Source organism: Lepidochelys kempii, chromosome 10 (assembly GCF_965140265.1).
Source record: "Lepidochelys kempii isolate rLepKem1 chromosome 10, rLepKem1.hap2, whole genome shotgun sequence".
Classification (NCBI taxonomy): Eukaryota; Metazoa; Chordata; order Testudines; family Cheloniidae; genus Lepidochelys; species Lepidochelys kempii.
Window position 1 is genome coordinate 65,171,328 of NC_133265.1, and position 19,140 is coordinate 65,190,467.

Sequence of the window (19,140 nt, forward strand, 5' to 3'; positions counted from 1 at the left end):
TGAAGACAGAACTTTGGTTGCCAAGCAGCAGCTCTGCTTCTGGGACCAATTCCTCACCTGAAATCATAACCCACTGTTTGTATCATCACAATTAGTTGCTAGGGAGATGACTATGATGTCAAAAATGGGAATCAGATGATTTCATTTGAGGAATATGCAGCAGGATTAGATTAACTCCTAGGCAATGAAGTTCCTGTTTTCATGAAAACATTTCTTTCAAAAAAACAGGGAGAGAGAATACAGACAACATGGCACGGAAGCAGAATGGTCAGACTGTTGTCTGAATGGCATTAAAGAATTTTCAAGATTGAAAGGAAGTACTGAGAAAACAACACCTGGGTTGGGCGTATGAGAAATACAGTATCACAGCAGTGAACCAGAGTTCAGTTACATCCCCTGGGGTTGTTATTGTCCCTCCTCAATAAGCCTCTGCTGCAAAGCTACAAGCATAACTGAAAAGGAGGACTTGTGTCAACTTAGAGACTAACAAATGTATTTGACCATAAGCTTTCGTGAGCTACAGCTCACTTCATCGGATGCATGCAGTGAAAAATACAGTGGGGAGATTTTATATACACAGGGAACATGAAACAATGGGAGTTACCATACACACCGTAACAAGAGTGATCAAGTAAGGTGAGCTATTACCAGCAGGAAGGGGAGGGGACCTTTTGTAGTGATAATCAAGGTGGGCCATTTCCAGCAGCTGACAAGAACATGGGAGGAACAGTGGGGGGGGGGGTGAATAAAATGGGGAAATAGTTTTACTTTGTGTAATGACACATCCACTCCCAGTCTTTATTTAAGCCTAATGTAATGGTGTTCAGATTGCAAATTAATTCCAATTCAGCAGTCTCTCGTTGGAGTCTGTTTTTGAAGTTTTTTTTATTGAAGAATTGCAACTTTCTGGTCTGTAGTCGAGTGACCAGAGAGATTGAAGTATTCTCTGACTCGTTTTTGAATGTTATAATTCCTGATGTCTGATTTGTGTCCATTTATTCTTTTACGTAGAGACTGTCCGGTTTAGCCAATGTACATAACATTCAAAAACCAGTCGGAGAGGTTCTGGGTTTGGTCTATCCCCCTAAAGTCCCAGAGACCTTTGGGTCATTTGAAAGCACACTGTATCTTGAAACACACTAGAATTACTAAAAACTGCATCTCGTACATGCAGAATGTAGTGCGGAGTGACAGCGTGGTCTGACCATGGGACTGGGAGCTGGTAAGTCCTGAGGGATTGCAGGTGTGTGGTCTTGAACAAGCCATTTAAATCTACATCCCACTTTCTCCCCATCTGAAAAAAGAGGTGAGACCTGCTCTCCCAGAGGTATTGTAAGGATGTATCAGTTAATGTTGATAAAGTGCTTTGAGATTCAAATATGTGCTAAGTGCTTTAAAACTGGCCTAAAAACCCCTTCCCAAACCAAGTAGGATTTGGTTGTGGTTGTGTTCATATGCTCTCCACCACAGTAAGTTGTTTTCTCTTCCCCAGAACTGTAGTGAATAGTAATACCAGAAATAGACATGCTTACCAAACAGTATTGCTTTTCACATTGTATGGGACAGTTTGCCCTTTGGTCTGTTTGCACTTTTATTTGCGTGTCTAATAGTCCACCTGTAGGAGGTTCTTTTCCTGGAATTTCATTGTAATATTCATGATCCTCCTTCTCCTGTATATTCCAAGCTGATCCATCAAGATTCATCATTTCACTGAAAAATGAACCACCACGTGAAATGACCCTTGTAATCAGATGATTCTCAGGGTAAACATGTTCCATGAGTCTGTCCACAACAAAATGGACAAACTAGCCATAGAAATGCCATTGTTCCCAATGTTAAAAGCTGTCTGATTAAATCTTTTCACCCAGCTCCTTCTTTATTTTTTCAGCTATTGTGATTTGTTTTAATCACCCATAACTCACTTGGCAGGGTGGCATAGATACTTCCTTAACATTGGGACAGTCTGCATTCTTTTAGCCATGAAAATGATACAAGAGCCACTTTTGGCAATGTTTTACCTTCAGAGGAGACACTGTTCATTAATGCATTCACATTATAGACTCTGGGCCCAGTTCCTTTTGCCTCTTATCTTGTCTGCATAAAGCAAGTGTGGGGGACTTATAAAGGGAAATTAAAACCTCATGTGGGCATTTGGGCAGCAGTTAGATAGGCCTGGAATTGCTTCAGGAAATCAAATATAGCTACAACAAATACAGTTTTCCAGAGTGGAATCTAGTCTAATTTTAAAAAACAAAATCAACAGAAAAAGACTCTTTCAGCTGGAAGCAAACACTGAAGGCTTGTCTACACGGTGCAATAGTGCATTTAAGTGGGGTGTGAATTCTAGTGCACAATAGCGTGTCACATACTAACTGGCGTGGGCTCAAAGTTCCCTAGTGTGTGTTAACATAGTAGTGTTTGAAATTGGACTCCATTAACGTGCACTAGGGAAATTTGAGTGCATGTCAGCAGGATCTATGTGGGCCCGTTAGAATTCACACCCCAACAATGTGCATCACCTCATCGTATAGACAAGCCCTAAATAGCATCATCGATTGTGCGCCACATTTTCCTGCATGCTGTGAACCAAATGATGATGGCTTCAACATCCAGCTGATACCTCCTGCTTTTGCAGTATGTTTCCTGCACTATGCCTTTCCTCCAAAAACAACAACGCATTTGGAATCTTACTTCTCTGTGTAACAAGAAGATAATTGGATAAAAGGCCACAAGCAGGAAAGAGATAAAGTTCAAGTACTTGATTATGTGATACACAGCTCAAGTATTTGATTATGTGATTCATAGTAGTTTGGAAGTGGGTGACTCAGTCACACAGCACTATTGGAAGGAAGTCTTCTGTCTGGAGACTGTTCTCCTGGACTGGGTGAGTGCTGGGCTAAATAATCTAATCAACCATTTCCATTTCTAATTTCTGTGATTTATGTATCATGTAGCCTAGCATGATTTCACAGGGAAGATCATCTTTATACTTATTGCCCCCTGAGGTAACAGATTAGTATTAGAATGTGGAGGGAGAGAAATACTCTATATAATAAAAAATATATAATTAAGATGGTATTGTTATTATTGTTATGGGTTGGGTTAAACCTCACTGAAGCTGTGGGTATACAAGCTGCCTTTCTTCAGGATAATTATAAAAAGCAATGAAGCACCTTTATGGACTAGATAGCTGAAATTATAGGGACTCTACCCTACCTACCCTACCGTGGGAGCTTTTCCCACTCATGATGGGCAGCATGGGAGAAAACATGTAAGTGCTTGTCAGAGAAGCAGGTGATTGAGGTGGACATCATGGGTAGAGCGAAGGTGTGAGTCAACCTTGCAATAAGAGAATAGGTTGGAAAGGTGGGTAGGGGGCTAAACTGCAGAGGGCTTTGAAAGTAAGGACACAAAGTTTGTGTCTGATTCAATGGAGAAGGGGGAACCAATGGAGAAACTTAAAAATAGGGGTGGGGGGCAACAAAGTCAGAGCAATTAGCCAAGATGATCATTTTCACAGCCATGTTTTAATAGATTTTAGGGGGATGAGGTTGCAGACACCGAAGGCAGACAGCAGGAGATCACAGCAGTGAAAGCATGAGATGATCAGGGCTTGGACCAGAGTCTTGGCAGCATGGGCAGGAAGAAAAAGTTGGATCTTGGAGATGTTTTGCAGAAAGAAGCAGCAAGATTTAGACATGGCCTGTAACTGTGGGTCAAAGCAGAAGACTGAGCCAAAGACAAAGCCACAATGATGGGCTTGAGCAGTAAGAAGGATGGTAGTGTTGCTTGCTGTGATAGGGGAGGGTTTTAGGGGAAAGATCAGGCACTCAGGTTCTGGCCATGTTAGGTTTCAGTTGATGAGTGGACATCTGCAAGGAGATGTCAGAAAGATAGGCTGAGATTTTACGTGCCCCTATGATTTCTCTGCTGTGTCGGTCAGGGTGTATGGAGGGGTAAAGCTAAGTTTCTGCCACTTCCCCACCTACTCCCTGCCCAGCTGCTGTGGGGAATAAGCTCGTGCTTACTCCTGTGTGCCCACACCCAAAGTCTGCACAGCCCTTGGAGAAGCATTCTTACTTGCCCTTACTCCCATGTGCAGGCATATAGTCCAAGTAATAATCTAGCTCCTCTATTTTTAATAATGTAGCTAAGTGCAGAGCTCCAGGTACACCCTTCACACATTCAAATTCCAAGTTGCACTTGTGTTTATTTCAGTATGTGAGGCTGCTCTAAGTTGAAGCCAAAATTCTATCTGGCCTAACAGGGCCAGGATCAGGAGAGGAGAAAGGTGGCTAAAAGTTACTCTTCCCCGCCTCCCGCAGCTGCACTGAACATAAACTTGGAACAGCTGAGGTTGGAGCTCAACGTAAGCACAATATTTAGAGAGCAGAACTTGCTCATTTCACTTATTCTGCCCTTATTTGGAAATGCTCACTTTAACATGCATAATGTAAAATAAGGCTATTTGGAGAAGGGAGAAAAAGGCTGAATTCAGCTCTCAGTTAAACCTGAACAAATGGGAATGCACTAGAAGAAGCAGAACTTGGTCTGCTATATATTGTGTGTACAGAGTTTGTTTTTTTTTTTTTAAATAAAGTCTGTGTGTGTCCAAAACAACATCAGGCACAATGCACCTTGTTTAGGGGGTCAGTCCCTATAGCATATATTCATCCTTACAGCAGAAGAGCAATATTCAGGTTACTAGAAAACACCACACTGACCTTTCATTGGAAGTAATCGGAGTAGAAGGATTCTTCAAGTATTGCTTGAATCGGAGCTCAAAAGCCTGCCCTATGGTATTTATTACATCCTGAGCCATTCCGTTGGGACATTCCAATATATGGCATGCTACAAAGTGATGCAAAAATGTTTTTAAAACACTATTATTTATTATTTGTATTATCATAGTGCCGAGGACCCTACTGTGCTTGGCACTGTATAAACACAGAACAAAAAAAAACTTTCATAAAACATGTTCACTTAGCTTATAAGACTATATTCTGAGAAAGTTCTTATATCAGCAAATCCAGAGGTGAAGTATAGAGGAAATACCTCAGTAATTTGAGGGGACCATGCTGATTTCGCTTCTGATGCGTTAAGAAAGCCACCTTGCATGTGTTTTAATTTTAATATAAATCTACAACTTTGCAAAAGAATCTAAACCTGTGTTTATGTTTTCTGCTTTGTTTTTTTTTTCCTCCCGTGTCTCTCTTCCTCTCATAGTGACTGCTATGCATTAAAGAGCCAGATTTTCCAATATCATTCCGGGTCCTTTTAAACCAAAAGTCCAATATAAGTGGCCAGATTTGCTGAAGACTTGAGCATGTTAGCCATATACTGGGCACAGAGGTCTTCTGAAAATCTGGCCCTTATTTAGATGCTTACAAGGAAACTGAAATCTTCAAAAATCTGCCTCCAATTTTGGGTGCTATGCATTTAAAATCTGGCCCTGAACTCCTGAAAATCTGGCAGTAGGTCACTAGATCAGTGGTCTCCAAACTAGGGTGCATGAGATGGTCCCAGGGGGTGCATAACAGCAGGAGCGCCGCCGGACAGCACTCCACCGTTTTTTTCTTCGGCAGCAGCTCTGCATGTCCACAGCTGGTGTTCCCCTGCAGCAGGTCTTCTGGTCTTCTTCCGTCGGTGGCCCGCCTGTGGCAGGTCTTCCGGTCTTCACCCCGGGGGTGTGAGCCAAAACGTTTGGAGACCACTGCACTAGATGGCAGACCAGTCACTAGATGGCACTGTGAGATCACTCTGGCTAGTACAGTACACTACATCCTGCACACAGAACTGCAGACCATGGCTGCCTCAGCTGCTACCAGCCTGAGGCCTAACATTCAAGCCTCAATCTAAAGTCTACTTTCCAAATGGTAGTATAATTCACTAGTGCAATACAAACACAAGCACTGATTTTACAGTTGTTTTTAATATGTTGCCACATTCATACCTGAATGCTTAATACTAAATGTCATTGAAACCACAAATGATTTTTGCAAAAAGAAAAGGAGTACTCGTGGCACCTTAGAGACTAACAAATTTATTTGAGCATAAGCTTTCGTGAGCTACAGCTCACTTCATTGGATGCATTCAGCCATAATTAATTGAATTAGTCATTTTCTCATGTATCAGAATAAGGATGACATAGCTAAGAAATGAGGGTTATAAATATCAGCCCAACTTTCCCTGGAAACAATTCCTTAACCATAGCAGACATCTCAGTAGTCAGCTGTTTTACATACTGTGATCACAGAGACTCAGTAGTCATAAGCAGTGATGATCCCCAGAACCTCCAGCTCTAACAAACATAGCTCCCTGCTACCTGAACTAAAAGGAAATTAGCTAGAGCAGTGTTCGGGGTTTTTTCTTCTGTAGGCCAGCCACTGAAGGGACACATGCTCTCACACCTGAGTAAGGCTCACCAGTCCATCTGCTAGTGGGCTGCTGTACAAATTAGATGCTAGTCAGTACATTGCAGAAGGAAATCGAATTACTCTGACCACTCCAATCCCTCTGGTCTTGTCCACCTGTCTGCTTTTGCACTGCCTGTGAGATGCTCCTGCACAGTTGTGCTAGTCAGTATTTTGCCTGTTGCAATGCCACCAGGAGAACGGGGCTTTTTTTCTAAATCACCGTATTCTCTTGTCAGCAATGGTCATCAGTTGCTGGCTGGCTTCAAAATTTTACTGATGTGACCTGCTGTTCACTGCATAACTGTTCTCAAACAAGTAATGCAAAGGATGCAGTGATGATCTCCACGGATGAAGCAGCAGACCGGTAGTTAAACAAACTAGGTGAATAAAAGTGAAAGCAACTGAATTGCATGGGCTGTAATTCCATTAAGGGATTTTGGGAACATCATAAATTACGAGACAAGATCACCAACACTTTTTCCTCTCCTTGAAACTTCAGCTGGAGCAGCTCAGTTTGCAATGGTGGCAGGGTAAGTTCCCTTCCTCTCAGCCAGCACAGAGGTTGTGTGCAGAGCTGCCAGTCCTGCTTGGGAAGCTGGGAAAGTGGCAGGATGCGAGTGTCTTCTGAATCCTGGAGTTTGACAGTTAGCAGGAGTTAAGTCACGCCTGAAGATTCTCATTGTGGGACATGAGTAGCGAGGTGTCTAGTGCTGCAGGCCAGACAACACTATCATCCCATTGACCAAATAGTGAAATTATATAGCCCTGAAATGGGCAGAATATCAAGCTGTTCTGTATCACAGGTACATTAAAGCTCATGTAATTGCTCAGTAGAGATAGGACAAAATACTTTAATCTGAAAATATTTTCATACCTCGCTGATTAACGGGATCTTTAGCTACATATGCAACATAGTCTGTTGTATCCTAAAAACAACAAAAACAAACAAATGTTTTTCAAGTGAGTCATTAAAGCACCATTGTCAACAAAATAGTGTAAATGAGCACAGGAGGATAAATTCAGGCACTCCCTTCAGCTTCAGAAATGATACTTACTTAGATGTTTAGGAAAAACAAACAGGAGTCCGCCTAGTTCATTGAAAGGAAGAGTAATTTGTTGTGTACATTGAAGTGCTAATCCCCGTCCCCTGGGCAAAAATGCAGGAATCTCTTTGTTTTACATTCTTTGTATATTAAATAAATTATATTCTGCATTCTCAATTCTGCTAAAGAAGCAGCAGTCATTTAAATGATGATCAGTCAATGGACAAAATTGTCCTCTTCAATTGTTATGCAGGGTTCTAAAGCATATTAGGCCTAATCCAGGAAAGACAAGGGCCCTCTGCTTCAGTGGAAGTCAGCTAGCTCACTTACCTATGGAAGTTCAAGAGCAGAACACAAACTAGCGAGCCCAAGTACTGCAGAGGGCAGACTAGAATTTTGCCTATTATGCAGATTTTTTCTTAAAAGAACATCTCAAAGAAGAACTAAAATATGACATTCAATGGGCTGAAGTCTGATCTCTATTACATCACTGCGCAAATCCCAGGTAACTCCTCTGAAGTCAAGTGGAGTTAGTCTGGATTAACACTGGTGTCACTGAGATGAGAAGACAGGCCGAAGTATTCAGAGTCTGGTCACGACTAATATCGAAACATTATTTTTTAGTACAAAAACAGCAAATGGTAACTGACATAGCAAAAATAAAACATGTAGAGAATGTACAAAAGCAGAAGAGCCAGTTGATAATTCAGTGCTACAGTAAAATGGTGATGTCATGAATAGCATTATCTTAATAATTAAAGATGCATTTTGTTATCTTGGATCTTTAGGGAAAGAGTGGGGAGAGTGCACTTTGCAATTCAAGGCATGGCTCTCTACAGAAGATGCAATCAACTGGCAGGAAATAAAAGCCCTTGTTTGTAATGCCACAAGAATAATCATTTAATATTGCTCAATTAATTATGAAAGAAGTAGATCTTGGGGCCAGCATAACTTGTCAATGTTTATTTTAAAAAGCACCCAAATTAACTGTTGTGGATGCAAATGAAGCCAAAATTTTCTTGTTAAATAACTTTTGTGAACTCAGTTTCCTCAATTTCTTTCTCAGATTTTTAAAAGCTCAGACAGAGTCTGGGGTACACTGTCAATTCAAATTAGATGTACAACCACATTTAGCAATTAACTAGAAAAATACCAGATGATTTTGTTGCATCTTTACAAAGTTTACACACATACATGAATGACTTCACTCAGCACTGAAATGCAGCCACCTCTGGAGTAGAACACAGGGGCTATTTCACAGTGCATAACAACATTACACACAGTGTAGAAGCCTAATCCTGCAAGTTGCTGAACACCTTCCTACACAGAGCTACACACCTTATAGGATTGGGCTCTGGGACAGGAAGTGAGGAATACCATATCCAATTGAAATTGTAAGAAAAAATTTGGTTCTAATTTCCCAAAATGGCATCTGGCCACCAGGATTCACATCCTTATTCTTATGTAAAGTGCTACTAGTGACCTCAAGAGGGCTGGACCTCCCTTTAACATCTCATGCAAATGGCTCTGGCTCACAGAGCCAGTGCCTCTCATCCATGCTGGGGGCATTCCTTCAGCTCTGACTGAGGCCACATCTACATTACAGACACTACAGTGGCAGAGCTACAGTGCCATAGCTATGTTTCTGTAGTGCCGTAGTGTAGACACTTCCTACAGCCATGGAAGAGGGTTTTCCACTGGTTTAGGAACTTCACCTCCACGAGCAACAGCAGCTAGGTCAATGGAAGAATTATTCCATCAACCTTGCTCCATCTACACCAGGGGTTGGGTTGGCATAGTTATGGCGCTCACCGAGCACTGTAGTTATGTTTTCCTAACTTTTAAGTGCAGACCAGGCCTAAGAGGGAAGAGTGTGACCTACTGAATCACCAGCACCAACTTCTGCAGTACCCTGTGTAGGTGTTCATTAGAGCTCTTCCCTCCAAATACTGACAACACCCACCCCCGTTTATCCTGTGAGATCTGATGACTTCACAGCACAATACAGCTTCAGGCTGAACAAACAAACAAGGCGGCCATGGGAATTCTGCATCTAATTTGCTGAGCAGAGCACTGAAAATGTATCCTAATATTTTCAAAATGGAAAAAGTTATGCAAAATAAGGAGAAATTGTATTTAGAAATCTAAAACTTACTATAAAGTACACCCTATCTAGAAAATCTAAAGATGGGCAAAAGCCAGTTTTTAAAAGTTAAAAACTATTAAGAAAACTGGTTACACTTCCATGTAAATTAGTTAAATAATAGTGCCCTCCCCAGATTCCACCCAACACCCTCCCCAATCAAATGAACAAAAAGCCATAAATTAGTTCCCAAATCAGGTATCATATTATTCCATGGACTCTTCCATTTGAATTCAGGCAGCATGTGCAGAAAACTACCGTCCAGCATACACTGTGTGTGACCTTTTCTGGCAGGCAAAGAATTTGCATGTAACAGCAAAGTAACGTAACTGCTGATGATATGATTCAGAGTGAACTTTAGTGAGCTAAAAGAAAAGGAGTACTTGTGGCACCTTAGAGACTAACCAATTTATTTGAATGAGCTGTGAACCTAAATGCAATGTGTTTTAATTAAAAGGAAAGAGGGACTTAAGCTGTAACATTTGGATCTGGATCTGAACTTCCCCAAAGTCAGAAGTTAGGATTTAAGTCTTTGGATCAGTCCCATCTCTAATGATTCAAAGAACTTCAGAACAAAGAGTCTTGGACCAAAGAATTCACCACCACCACCACCACCACCCCACCTTTAAAAAAAAAAATACAGGCAAGGTAATATTCCTGTTCTCATACCTCCACTATTACCTTATCAGATAGGTGGTACAAGCAGAATTTCAAGGGCCAGATCTGCTCTAGAAAAACTGTGCTCATTGCCAGACCAAAGGTGAGGGGCAAGGATGGCTTTAAAGGCACCTGGTGGCAGCCGGAGGCCAGTTTGGCTCCCAGATATGGAGTAGCCTCAAGGTTCAGTTACCACTGTAGTAGTGGCACCCTTAGGTCTACTCTACTCATCCAGGATTGCCAGAGCACAGCCTTCCCTGGCCACACCGCTCCAACCCCAGAAATCCCGTTACACCAAGGGGGCTCGGAGCAGGTCATGGAGTGCTAGCTCTGTTGGCTTTATACCACCCAGGGATTCTCTACACAAGGGGAATGCTCAACTGCCCACTTAGGGCAGCCTTCCATCTGCTTTATATTGCCTGATAAGTTTACATTTTCTAAAGCCAAAAGGGAGAGAATGTACATTTTTGAATGAAAGCTGAGATTCTGGCTTACAATTAAACAGTACTGAGAAGGAGGTTCAGGAACTTCTACTTTCTTTGTCTCATAATGCAAGAGACAGGGGACAATCAATGCAATTGAAAGGCAGCAAATTCAAAACTGATCAAAGGAAATATTTGTCGACACAATTCAGTTACGCTGTGGAACTCATTGCCACAGCATGCTGCTGAAGCAAAGAATATAATGATTGAAAGAGACATGCATATGGATAACAAGAATATCTAGTTATAATAAATCTTTTAAAAGAAGTTTGGGAAAGGATATAAATCCTCTTTTGCTTAAGGACCTAAGCCAAACTGTAACTATTAGGGATTCGGAGAAGACCTTCCTCTCCCAGACTGCACAGATTGCCCCACTGCTGCCTACGGCAGGGTATTTTGCACCTTCCTCTGAAGCCTTTGGTACTGGCCATAGTTGATGACAGGAGACTGGACTGAACAGACCACAGATCTGATCCAATCTGGCAATTTCTATGTTCATATGTTCCCATATCTAGATCCCCCAAATTAGGGCGGGGGAACTATGGCTGCTGACTTCACAGACCTCCAAAGGCAGGTTGAGCTCATTTTGAAGACAGAGAAAAAGATAAAGACATATTAAGTTCCCATATATGCAGCAAGTCTACAGCAGAGCCAGAAATAGCACCTAAGAGTCCAAAATCTCAGTCCTCTGCTCTAACCACTTTCCTGGTCCTACGTGTAATGACTCAGAAATGTTAAGTACTGTGTAAGTGCAATTTAACCGGAGATAGGAGGGGATGAAGTAGAGTAATTGCAGGTACTTTTAGTCTTGTAATTAATCCTTATGCTTACAGAAATATATCTTACAAATCTGTACTTACTGGATCACCTCCAGAGGCAAATGAGATGGACTGCATGTGGTGGTTGGCAATAATCTGAGAAATACAAGCAGTCAGTTAGGAGTGCCCATGGGCTGTGCATATAGAAAATACCAGATAATAACCCCGCAGAGAAAGTAATACAGGGCCTAGCTCATGAAAACTTGATCCAATAATATGTACATCATATAATTTTCCTATGAGGGAACTTAAAGATGGGAATACACCCAGAAACATCAGATTCACATACAGTACAGCACAATCTTTTACTTCTTAATTCCCAGTAGCCATTAGGGGGTTTTCAAAATGAATTCAGCTGTTGATTTTTTAGATGATTAATAAGAAACTAAATATTAAAGTATTTGGATATTAGGAGAATTGGGGCTACGTGAGGAGAGAGAGAGGTGGCTTTACAAATCCGGGATTAAAGTTAAAAGCCAAATGAGTTCAGTTAAATGTCACTGACAGTTATCCATAAAGGCACACAAGAAGTCAGCTGATGGAAGAATATTTTTCTGAACAGGGCTCTCCGATGTTTGTGGTCTGATGATATTCAATCTCTATACCAGTACAGTTCTTTTATTTGTCATAAATCTCTCTAGCTGGATCAGGCATCAATTTTTCTTAGGTTCATGCATTACCTCATCACAATGAACACAGAGTTCTTTATTAGAACCAACTGCAATTGATTAAGCAAGCAGGCAAACAGTGAAATGTGGTGGAAATGAGAACTGAATACATTGGATTTTCAATTTACCAACATCCATAAATAGGGGCTAAAAAGAACAGTGAGACAGTGCCCTGAATTCCCATAATTCAAATTAACTGAGAAAGCATTAGTACATTTGGGACCAGATTCTTTAGCTGGGATTTGGTCCTTGTGCACTCTTGAATGGTGCAATTCCCCTGGGGTAAAGAGAACTCTCCTGGTGCCCTGCACCTTTGCTTCTCCCCAGGTAGGAGACATCCAGAGTGGGGGAAATGTGATAGAGTTCCACTCTGCCCATGATTATCTTTCACTTGCACAGGGTCAACTCTACTAGAGACGCTTTGGCAATGGCAAAACTTAGAGCTGCCTGGCAGCAGCTCTACAATGTGTGACAGCCAGGGCTGGCCCACAGAATCAGGGAGTTAGAACCTAGCTCCCGGACACCACCTGTTCCGTGAAGAAGAAAACCTAGCCCTGTATCAGAAAATACTAAAACCAGTACAAAAGGTTAAGCACAACTAAGGTGGTCATCTTAGGGAGCTGTTTTGCTACTGTGATCCAAGAATAGAATCACATCACAGTTCCAAATCAGACCTCAGCCCCATAGGCATATAGCTCCACATATCCTGCAGAATCAGCAAATGCGTGTGATAAGTAACGGACAAGACAGACATTAGCACAGCCTTAACCCGGCTTTGGACAACTGTGCACTAGCCTAAGGGCTGCTCTAAGTTTTGATAGCTGCCTCTGGCTGCAGGATCATTGAGGCCATACCCTGGGATTTCCAGGAGGGGGTGCTATGGGAGATCCCCTGGAAGTCAGGTAAGTAACTCTAGGGCAGCTTTGCTCCAGGGGAACTGACAAACCTCCCTAACACAGGCCAGTCATATGACCCATTATGGTTATTAAATATTTATTTTTGATAGTGATAAGAGACTCCAGTCTGCACTGCAGCCCTATTCAGCACCATTCAAGTGAACAGGCAGAGGTATACACATATACTCACAGAGACACTGTTTGTCAAGTGCTATGGGATGCTTCCAGATGAAAGACACTAGTATAAACACAAAGTACATGTGACATCAAATTTCTCCACCGCTTTTTCCCCTTTAAATTCAGAGGCCAATTCTGGCTAATCTTTACAAGGCTTACAACCTAAACCTGAATAGTTTTGCTTTCCCTGTCGAGCACCTGTTTGTTCTTAAACCACAGCTATCTGCACCTAAAAGAGGAAGAAACATTAATATGGATGGAAGGATACCTCAGAAAACAGACCTATAAAGATCCTACCTGCTGGGTATCAACATTCATCAAAGTAAGGCTGCTCATGGAGATGATCAGTTTTATATTCATGCCAGAAAACTGAAGGTTACTTTTGCCAAGCACAGAAGACAGAAATTTAACTGGAGGCTATAAAACAAAAACAAACAAACAAACAAACACTGTAAACTTCATGTATCTCAGACAGCCTTATACCCAGGTCAAGTAGATTTTATAACCTACGATTATCATTTCCAGAATTTGTACAAAATAAAGACACAGATGTTAAGATGTTGATCATACTCAGATGGGGCTTTTAAAGGTAAGAAGTACAGGCTATGATTAAGATTTCATCATATCTGTATGCAACATTCCTGTATGTTAATAATGATAAACTAAAAACTTTAAAAAGCAAAACACCGAAGAGCTATGTTCGTAAGTGATAGAGCTGAGTGAATAATTCATAACGAGTAATTTATCCACTTAATTCTGCTTCTTTTCTTGGGGACAAAATGTTTCTGAGTCAATGAGGAAATTCTCCAATGTATTTGTTTCCCAGGTTATAACAAAAATGTGGTCAGTGAGAGTTATCCTCCCTACGGCACTCCAGAGTTCCTGACAGAAATCTACAACTTCCAATTAACATAGGGCAGCACAACATGGAGTGCTAATATCACTCCTCCCTGAATCAGTGAGGGATGGTGACCACTGTCCACTGTCATCCTGGTAGTTTTTAAACTTTTAATCTAAAGAAGATCATCAGGGAAAAGCCGCAATTAACTCAGTCTCCTTACTAATCAAAAACTCTGTTTTGTTTTTCAATCAAAACCTGATTATGGCAAAGCCCTGGGAATTGGGATATCTGGGTGTGAACAGAAGCGTCAGGCAGGGTATTAACCTTTTAGGGCTCCAGGACGCAGTACTATTATTGCTTATCAAATAATGAGTAGTTTTAAATGGTGTATTGTAAATATTCTTGTTTATAACATGTAGTTGAACTAAATTTGCATGAATTCCATGGTGGGCTGAATCCTGCTAGGGAATCATCTAACCCATAAAAAGCAGCTATAAAAAGGAAAACATGTCCCACTAATGCAATATTTACCTTCCGTTTTTTTATAGCTCCATTTGTTCCTGATACAGCTTCGCACAGTCGGCTTATTGCTTCCCTGCAGAATAAAAAAGACAGCACAAACTATTGACCATTTAACAAGCATCCGCTACAAAAAGGTCAGGAGACTGGTGATTTATAGGTTTCAGAGTAGCAGCTGTGTTAGTCTGTGTCCGCAAAAAGAAAAGGAATACTTGTGGCACCTTAGAGACTAACCAATGTATTTGAGCATAAGCTTTCATGAGCTACAGCTCCCCACTGTATTTTTCACTGCGTGCATCCGATGAAGTGAGCTGTAGGCCATGAAAGCTTGTGCTCAAATACATTTGCTAGTCTCTAAGGTGCCACAAGTACTCCTTTTCTTTTTGGTGATTTACAGTTCCACCCTTAAACATTTAAGGCTTCTAGCAGTTATCTTAGTTTGTTTTTACTGTCCACAGTACATGGTGAATATTTCACAGGAGCAGTAGTTGTGTCTGCCTAGACTCCAAAACTGCCCCAGCTGGTTACACTCCCCTACCTGATGGCCAGGCTAGCTAGTTTGGGTGTATGCTGTACCTTACCAAACTCAAACTACGATTCTCATGGGCAGCTTCTGCACTAGAAATTTTGTAACCTTTTTCCAGGAGTGGTGGCATCAATAGCGCAAGAGCTATTGTCTGTGGTGCTAGATTTGTCTAAGTAGGAAACTGCCCTCTGTAAATCTCAGATGAGTCCATCTCTGCTTCAGAACAATGTATATGAGTCGCAAAATTGGAATCTGGATTTCAAAGCTTCTCCTCTTCAAATGTGGGGTAGTTTGGATCTTGAGTTTTGATGTGGTGCATTGTAGAAATAAGGGCCAGAGGGGAAATCCAGAGCTGGCTTCTGCTTCTACTTGTCCTCTCTCAAGGTTTTTCAGCTCTGAGTATCAGTTCAGATTTCTTTGTCTAATAGGAATTTCCCACGGTAAAACCCCTTTTCTCACTTTCAAGTATTCTCTTTAGGCACTTCCCATTTATGAAAGCAGAACGGAAGGGTATAACTCATAAATCACTTACAGTGCTTACTGGCCTACATCAAAGACAGATAAATTACACACTTCATATAGCAAAGTGGCATGCTTATTTATTTTCCACACTTCAACAAAGAAACTTCTGATTTAAAATCACCCCGATTATCACATTTAATATGCAATGTAGCATTTAATTATCCTGATCCAGGATGGCACAGTTGCTGGGCAAAATAATGTATCTTGCTGAAGGTCATTAACATCTCACTTACTGATGACTTAATGTTTTGGAGCCAATGAAAAAAAAACCCTACTACAATGAGAGGTATTCAACACAAGCACATCTTATTTTATTGACCTTTTATCTGGGGTCTGTTTTAGACAGCGTGAATATGACAAAATGTCAGCTCAGTCTCAAAACAGCAAACATTCCAAAATCAAATGTAATCCCCTTGTCTTGGTAAACAAGCAATAGTACATGTGAGTACAGCAACTTAGCTATTAAAGGACCTGATCCTGTGAAGTGCTGAGTGCCCTCTGGTCTCATTGACTTCATGAGACTTAAGGGTGCCAGTTACCTTGCAGGAGGTGCTCAGCTTCTTGCAGGATTGGACTCAGTTACTTCCATCTCCAGCTGACCTCTGGCATTGGGGTCACAGGGGAAAGATGAGCTGTCACCTTAGAATGTTATAAACTAAAGGTGTGTATGTTGGTGACTTTTTTGTATTGCATTGCAGATATCCAGGTGTAGAGCTATACTGTGCAGAAGACGGAAGCTAAAGCCCCCTTGAATTGCTTGTTTTGATTACTGCCAAATCAACCCAGTGTGCTTGTCATCTTCTGTATGTGACGACTTTAATTGGCTCCTAAAATGAGGCCAGTTTGCTCAGGCGTTTTCAGAACATTCATCGATCCAAAAAATCCTAAAAACATATTAATCACAACAGTGCTCAGGGCCAGATTTCTAAAGCCCAGACTCCCTATATGGGGGCAAGATAAAAGTCAGGCCAGGGACTCATTCCTGACCCCAGCTACTTTAGGACCATACACTGTAGCTTCTTCTGTGCTGGCTCTAAGGGTGTTAGTACTTGATGTTAATAACACAGTTGGCTTGGTATGGCTTTTCCAACGGTTTCATTTTTAAGGACTCCATGACATAGTCACAAAAGAAGAACTAAGTGAAAAAGGGATGCTTTGAGCTTAGGTGAGAAGAAATTTAGATGGGCTGTGATGACAGAGAAATTCACAAGGTGGCCACAAATGGAGTCCTATTGATAAATGTGTCATTAAAAACCATTGAACCCACATGTCATTTTGCAGAAGAAAAGAAAATCTATAACAAATTTCCTTCCATCAGTCTCTCCTCTTTACTGTATATTACCTACCCTGATTAGAAGCAGTGATCTTGCACCAGCTTCTCAATGGAAGCAATGAAAGTAGATTTTTTTTCCCCCTCACATGTCTGCTTTCCCTCTACCAGAAATGCAGCTAAACTGAAAGCTACATAGCTCTGGCCCAGAGTGTTTATAATTTCTAAAATACTCCAGGAATAATTTGAACTCTAGCCTTCTAGTTTTCATAACCGTAAGACAAATAGGGCGACAGAAGCTCATTGTAGTTTATTGCTTTTATATGTTATTTCACCGGAGGTCTTCTTTTTAATTGTGTCTTAATACAATTGTTTATGATGTACTGCAGGTGATGTGTGGACTTAGTGTACAGGTAATGAAAGCATTGTGGGTCCAGGGGCTAGGGTACAGGACTAGGTCTCAGAAGACAGGAGTTCTGTTCTATTTGCTGTATGCATTCTGTATAACCTTGGACAAAGCACTTAACTTCTCTGCACCTGTAAAATGTGGATAAAGATACTTAGCCACTTTTGAGAAATGTTTTAAGATCTATTGACTATAAGCCCTGTATCAGAGCTAAGTATTATTATGGCTATTTTTTTTTATTAGAACGTCCTACTTCAAGGCTGAAGAAGAGAGGGATTGAGACTTGTCTACTTATACCCATGCAGCTCATTATAGCACTGGCACAAGATCGTTCCCCTTTTCCTCAACTCGTTAGACTGCAACTAGTTACAATGTGTTGCATGAGCCTTTTCCCAGACACCCAATTAATCCCTGGTAAGAGTAATTCAGTTGTAGGAGGCCACACCTCTCATGTCAGATTTTTGTAAACTCCTACTTTAGTACATCAGCATGCTGGTAAATGAAACAGCTCATAAGTTAGCTCTAATACATCTTCTTCCACAGCAAATGGCAAGAAGTGTGATCATTCAGTCATTTCTTCATTAACATTACTCCTAAGGCTTTGCTTTAATGCATTCTTGTCATGTCTATGTCATATGTATCTACCCCCCCTCCCCGCCCCCAAACCTTTACTATGACAGTCAGGACCTTAGAGGCTGTCCCAGGTGAATTATAATTTACACAACTGAATTTCTATTTTTTGTCATCTCTCCTACACGCTCACAAGAAGAAAACATATGAAAAAGCCTATTGGATCCTTTCTCTGTTCTTGTTGTTTGGTTCTGGCCTCTCTTGACAATTGTCAGGAATGCACAGTCTGTAGCATAAACACCACCACTCACATCTGGGAACTCAAATATTCCAAACCACGGAGAGGCTTTTGCACTCACCAATGAGACAAACACTCACACATTTGCACATGCCTGAATGTGCACATTTGTATGAAGGCCCAGATGGAAGGAGAGAAGGTTCACATTATTTAAAGACATTCAGGGAACCCATTTACCTGCCATTTGACATGTAAAAATCCAAATGACACATTGTAATGGTGAAGCAGGACTTTTTCATGATGCACCTCTGTACTATACACACGAGGCCTCAGGAGTCAGTGCATGCAGCTAGAGAACCACTATTCTGATTCCAGTGAATCATTTGACACTTCACAGCTGCATATACATTATGCCTGTATTCTTTTTTCACATGAGGATTATTTACTAATCATTATCTTATGAAGGATCATTTTCCATTGCACCAATTCTGGTTACAAAGGCATTATACTCTTGGTGTGTCTCTGTGCCTTGGGTAATTTTCTTAAAAAAACCAAAACCAAAAACCAAAACAAAAAAACCTGTTACAGGCTGTCTCTCATCTAGGAGAGATCAGGAAGTAAATTAAAACTTGCAAGTTCAATTTTGATTTTTCCAGTCATAGTTTATTATTCAGAAAGGGACAAAGTGGTTAGGAAAGTTGGCTACCTTTGAGAGAGAGAGCGTGAGAGAGAGAGAGAGCTCACATGCACAGATACGTGCTGAGAAAGCTCAGTTTCAAAAAGAAAAAAATAAAATACAAATTAAAAAAAAAATTCAAGAGAGTGAACATCAACAACAGCCTGTGGGCTTCAGTCTCAGAGTCTAGTCCAATTAGTGCTTGTGGTCCAGTTGCATTAGGAGAGAAAGCAATTGGTACAGCAATAATGCTAATATAGAATTAGTACCGA

General features: G+C 41.1%; 1 protein-coding gene across 2 annotated transcripts in view; it reads right to left on the reverse strand.

Annotated features, from left to right (window-relative positions):
- SHC4 (SHC adaptor protein 4) overlaps positions 1-19,140 on the reverse strand; it is a 51,432-nt gene that overhangs the window by 6,994 nt on the left and 25,298 nt on the right. Inside the window, exons 3-8 of one of the 2 annotated variants that reach the window (XM_073303952.1) lie at positions 14,673-14,736; positions 13,598-13,717; positions 11,602-11,655; positions 7,291-7,342; positions 4,725-4,851; positions 1,533-1,710 (exon numbers count right to left, since the gene is read on the reverse strand). In XM_073303952.1, coding sequence (XP_073160053.1) covers positions 1,533-1,710; positions 4,725-4,851; positions 7,291-7,342; positions 11,602-11,655; positions 13,598-13,717; positions 14,673-14,736 — 595 coding nt within the window. Of the gene's footprint in view, positions 1-1,532; positions 1,783-4,724; positions 4,852-7,290; positions 7,343-11,601; positions 11,656-13,597; positions 13,718-14,672; positions 14,737-19,140 lie in introns of both variants that reach the window. The other variant, XM_073303953.1, reaches the window with a different exon arrangement.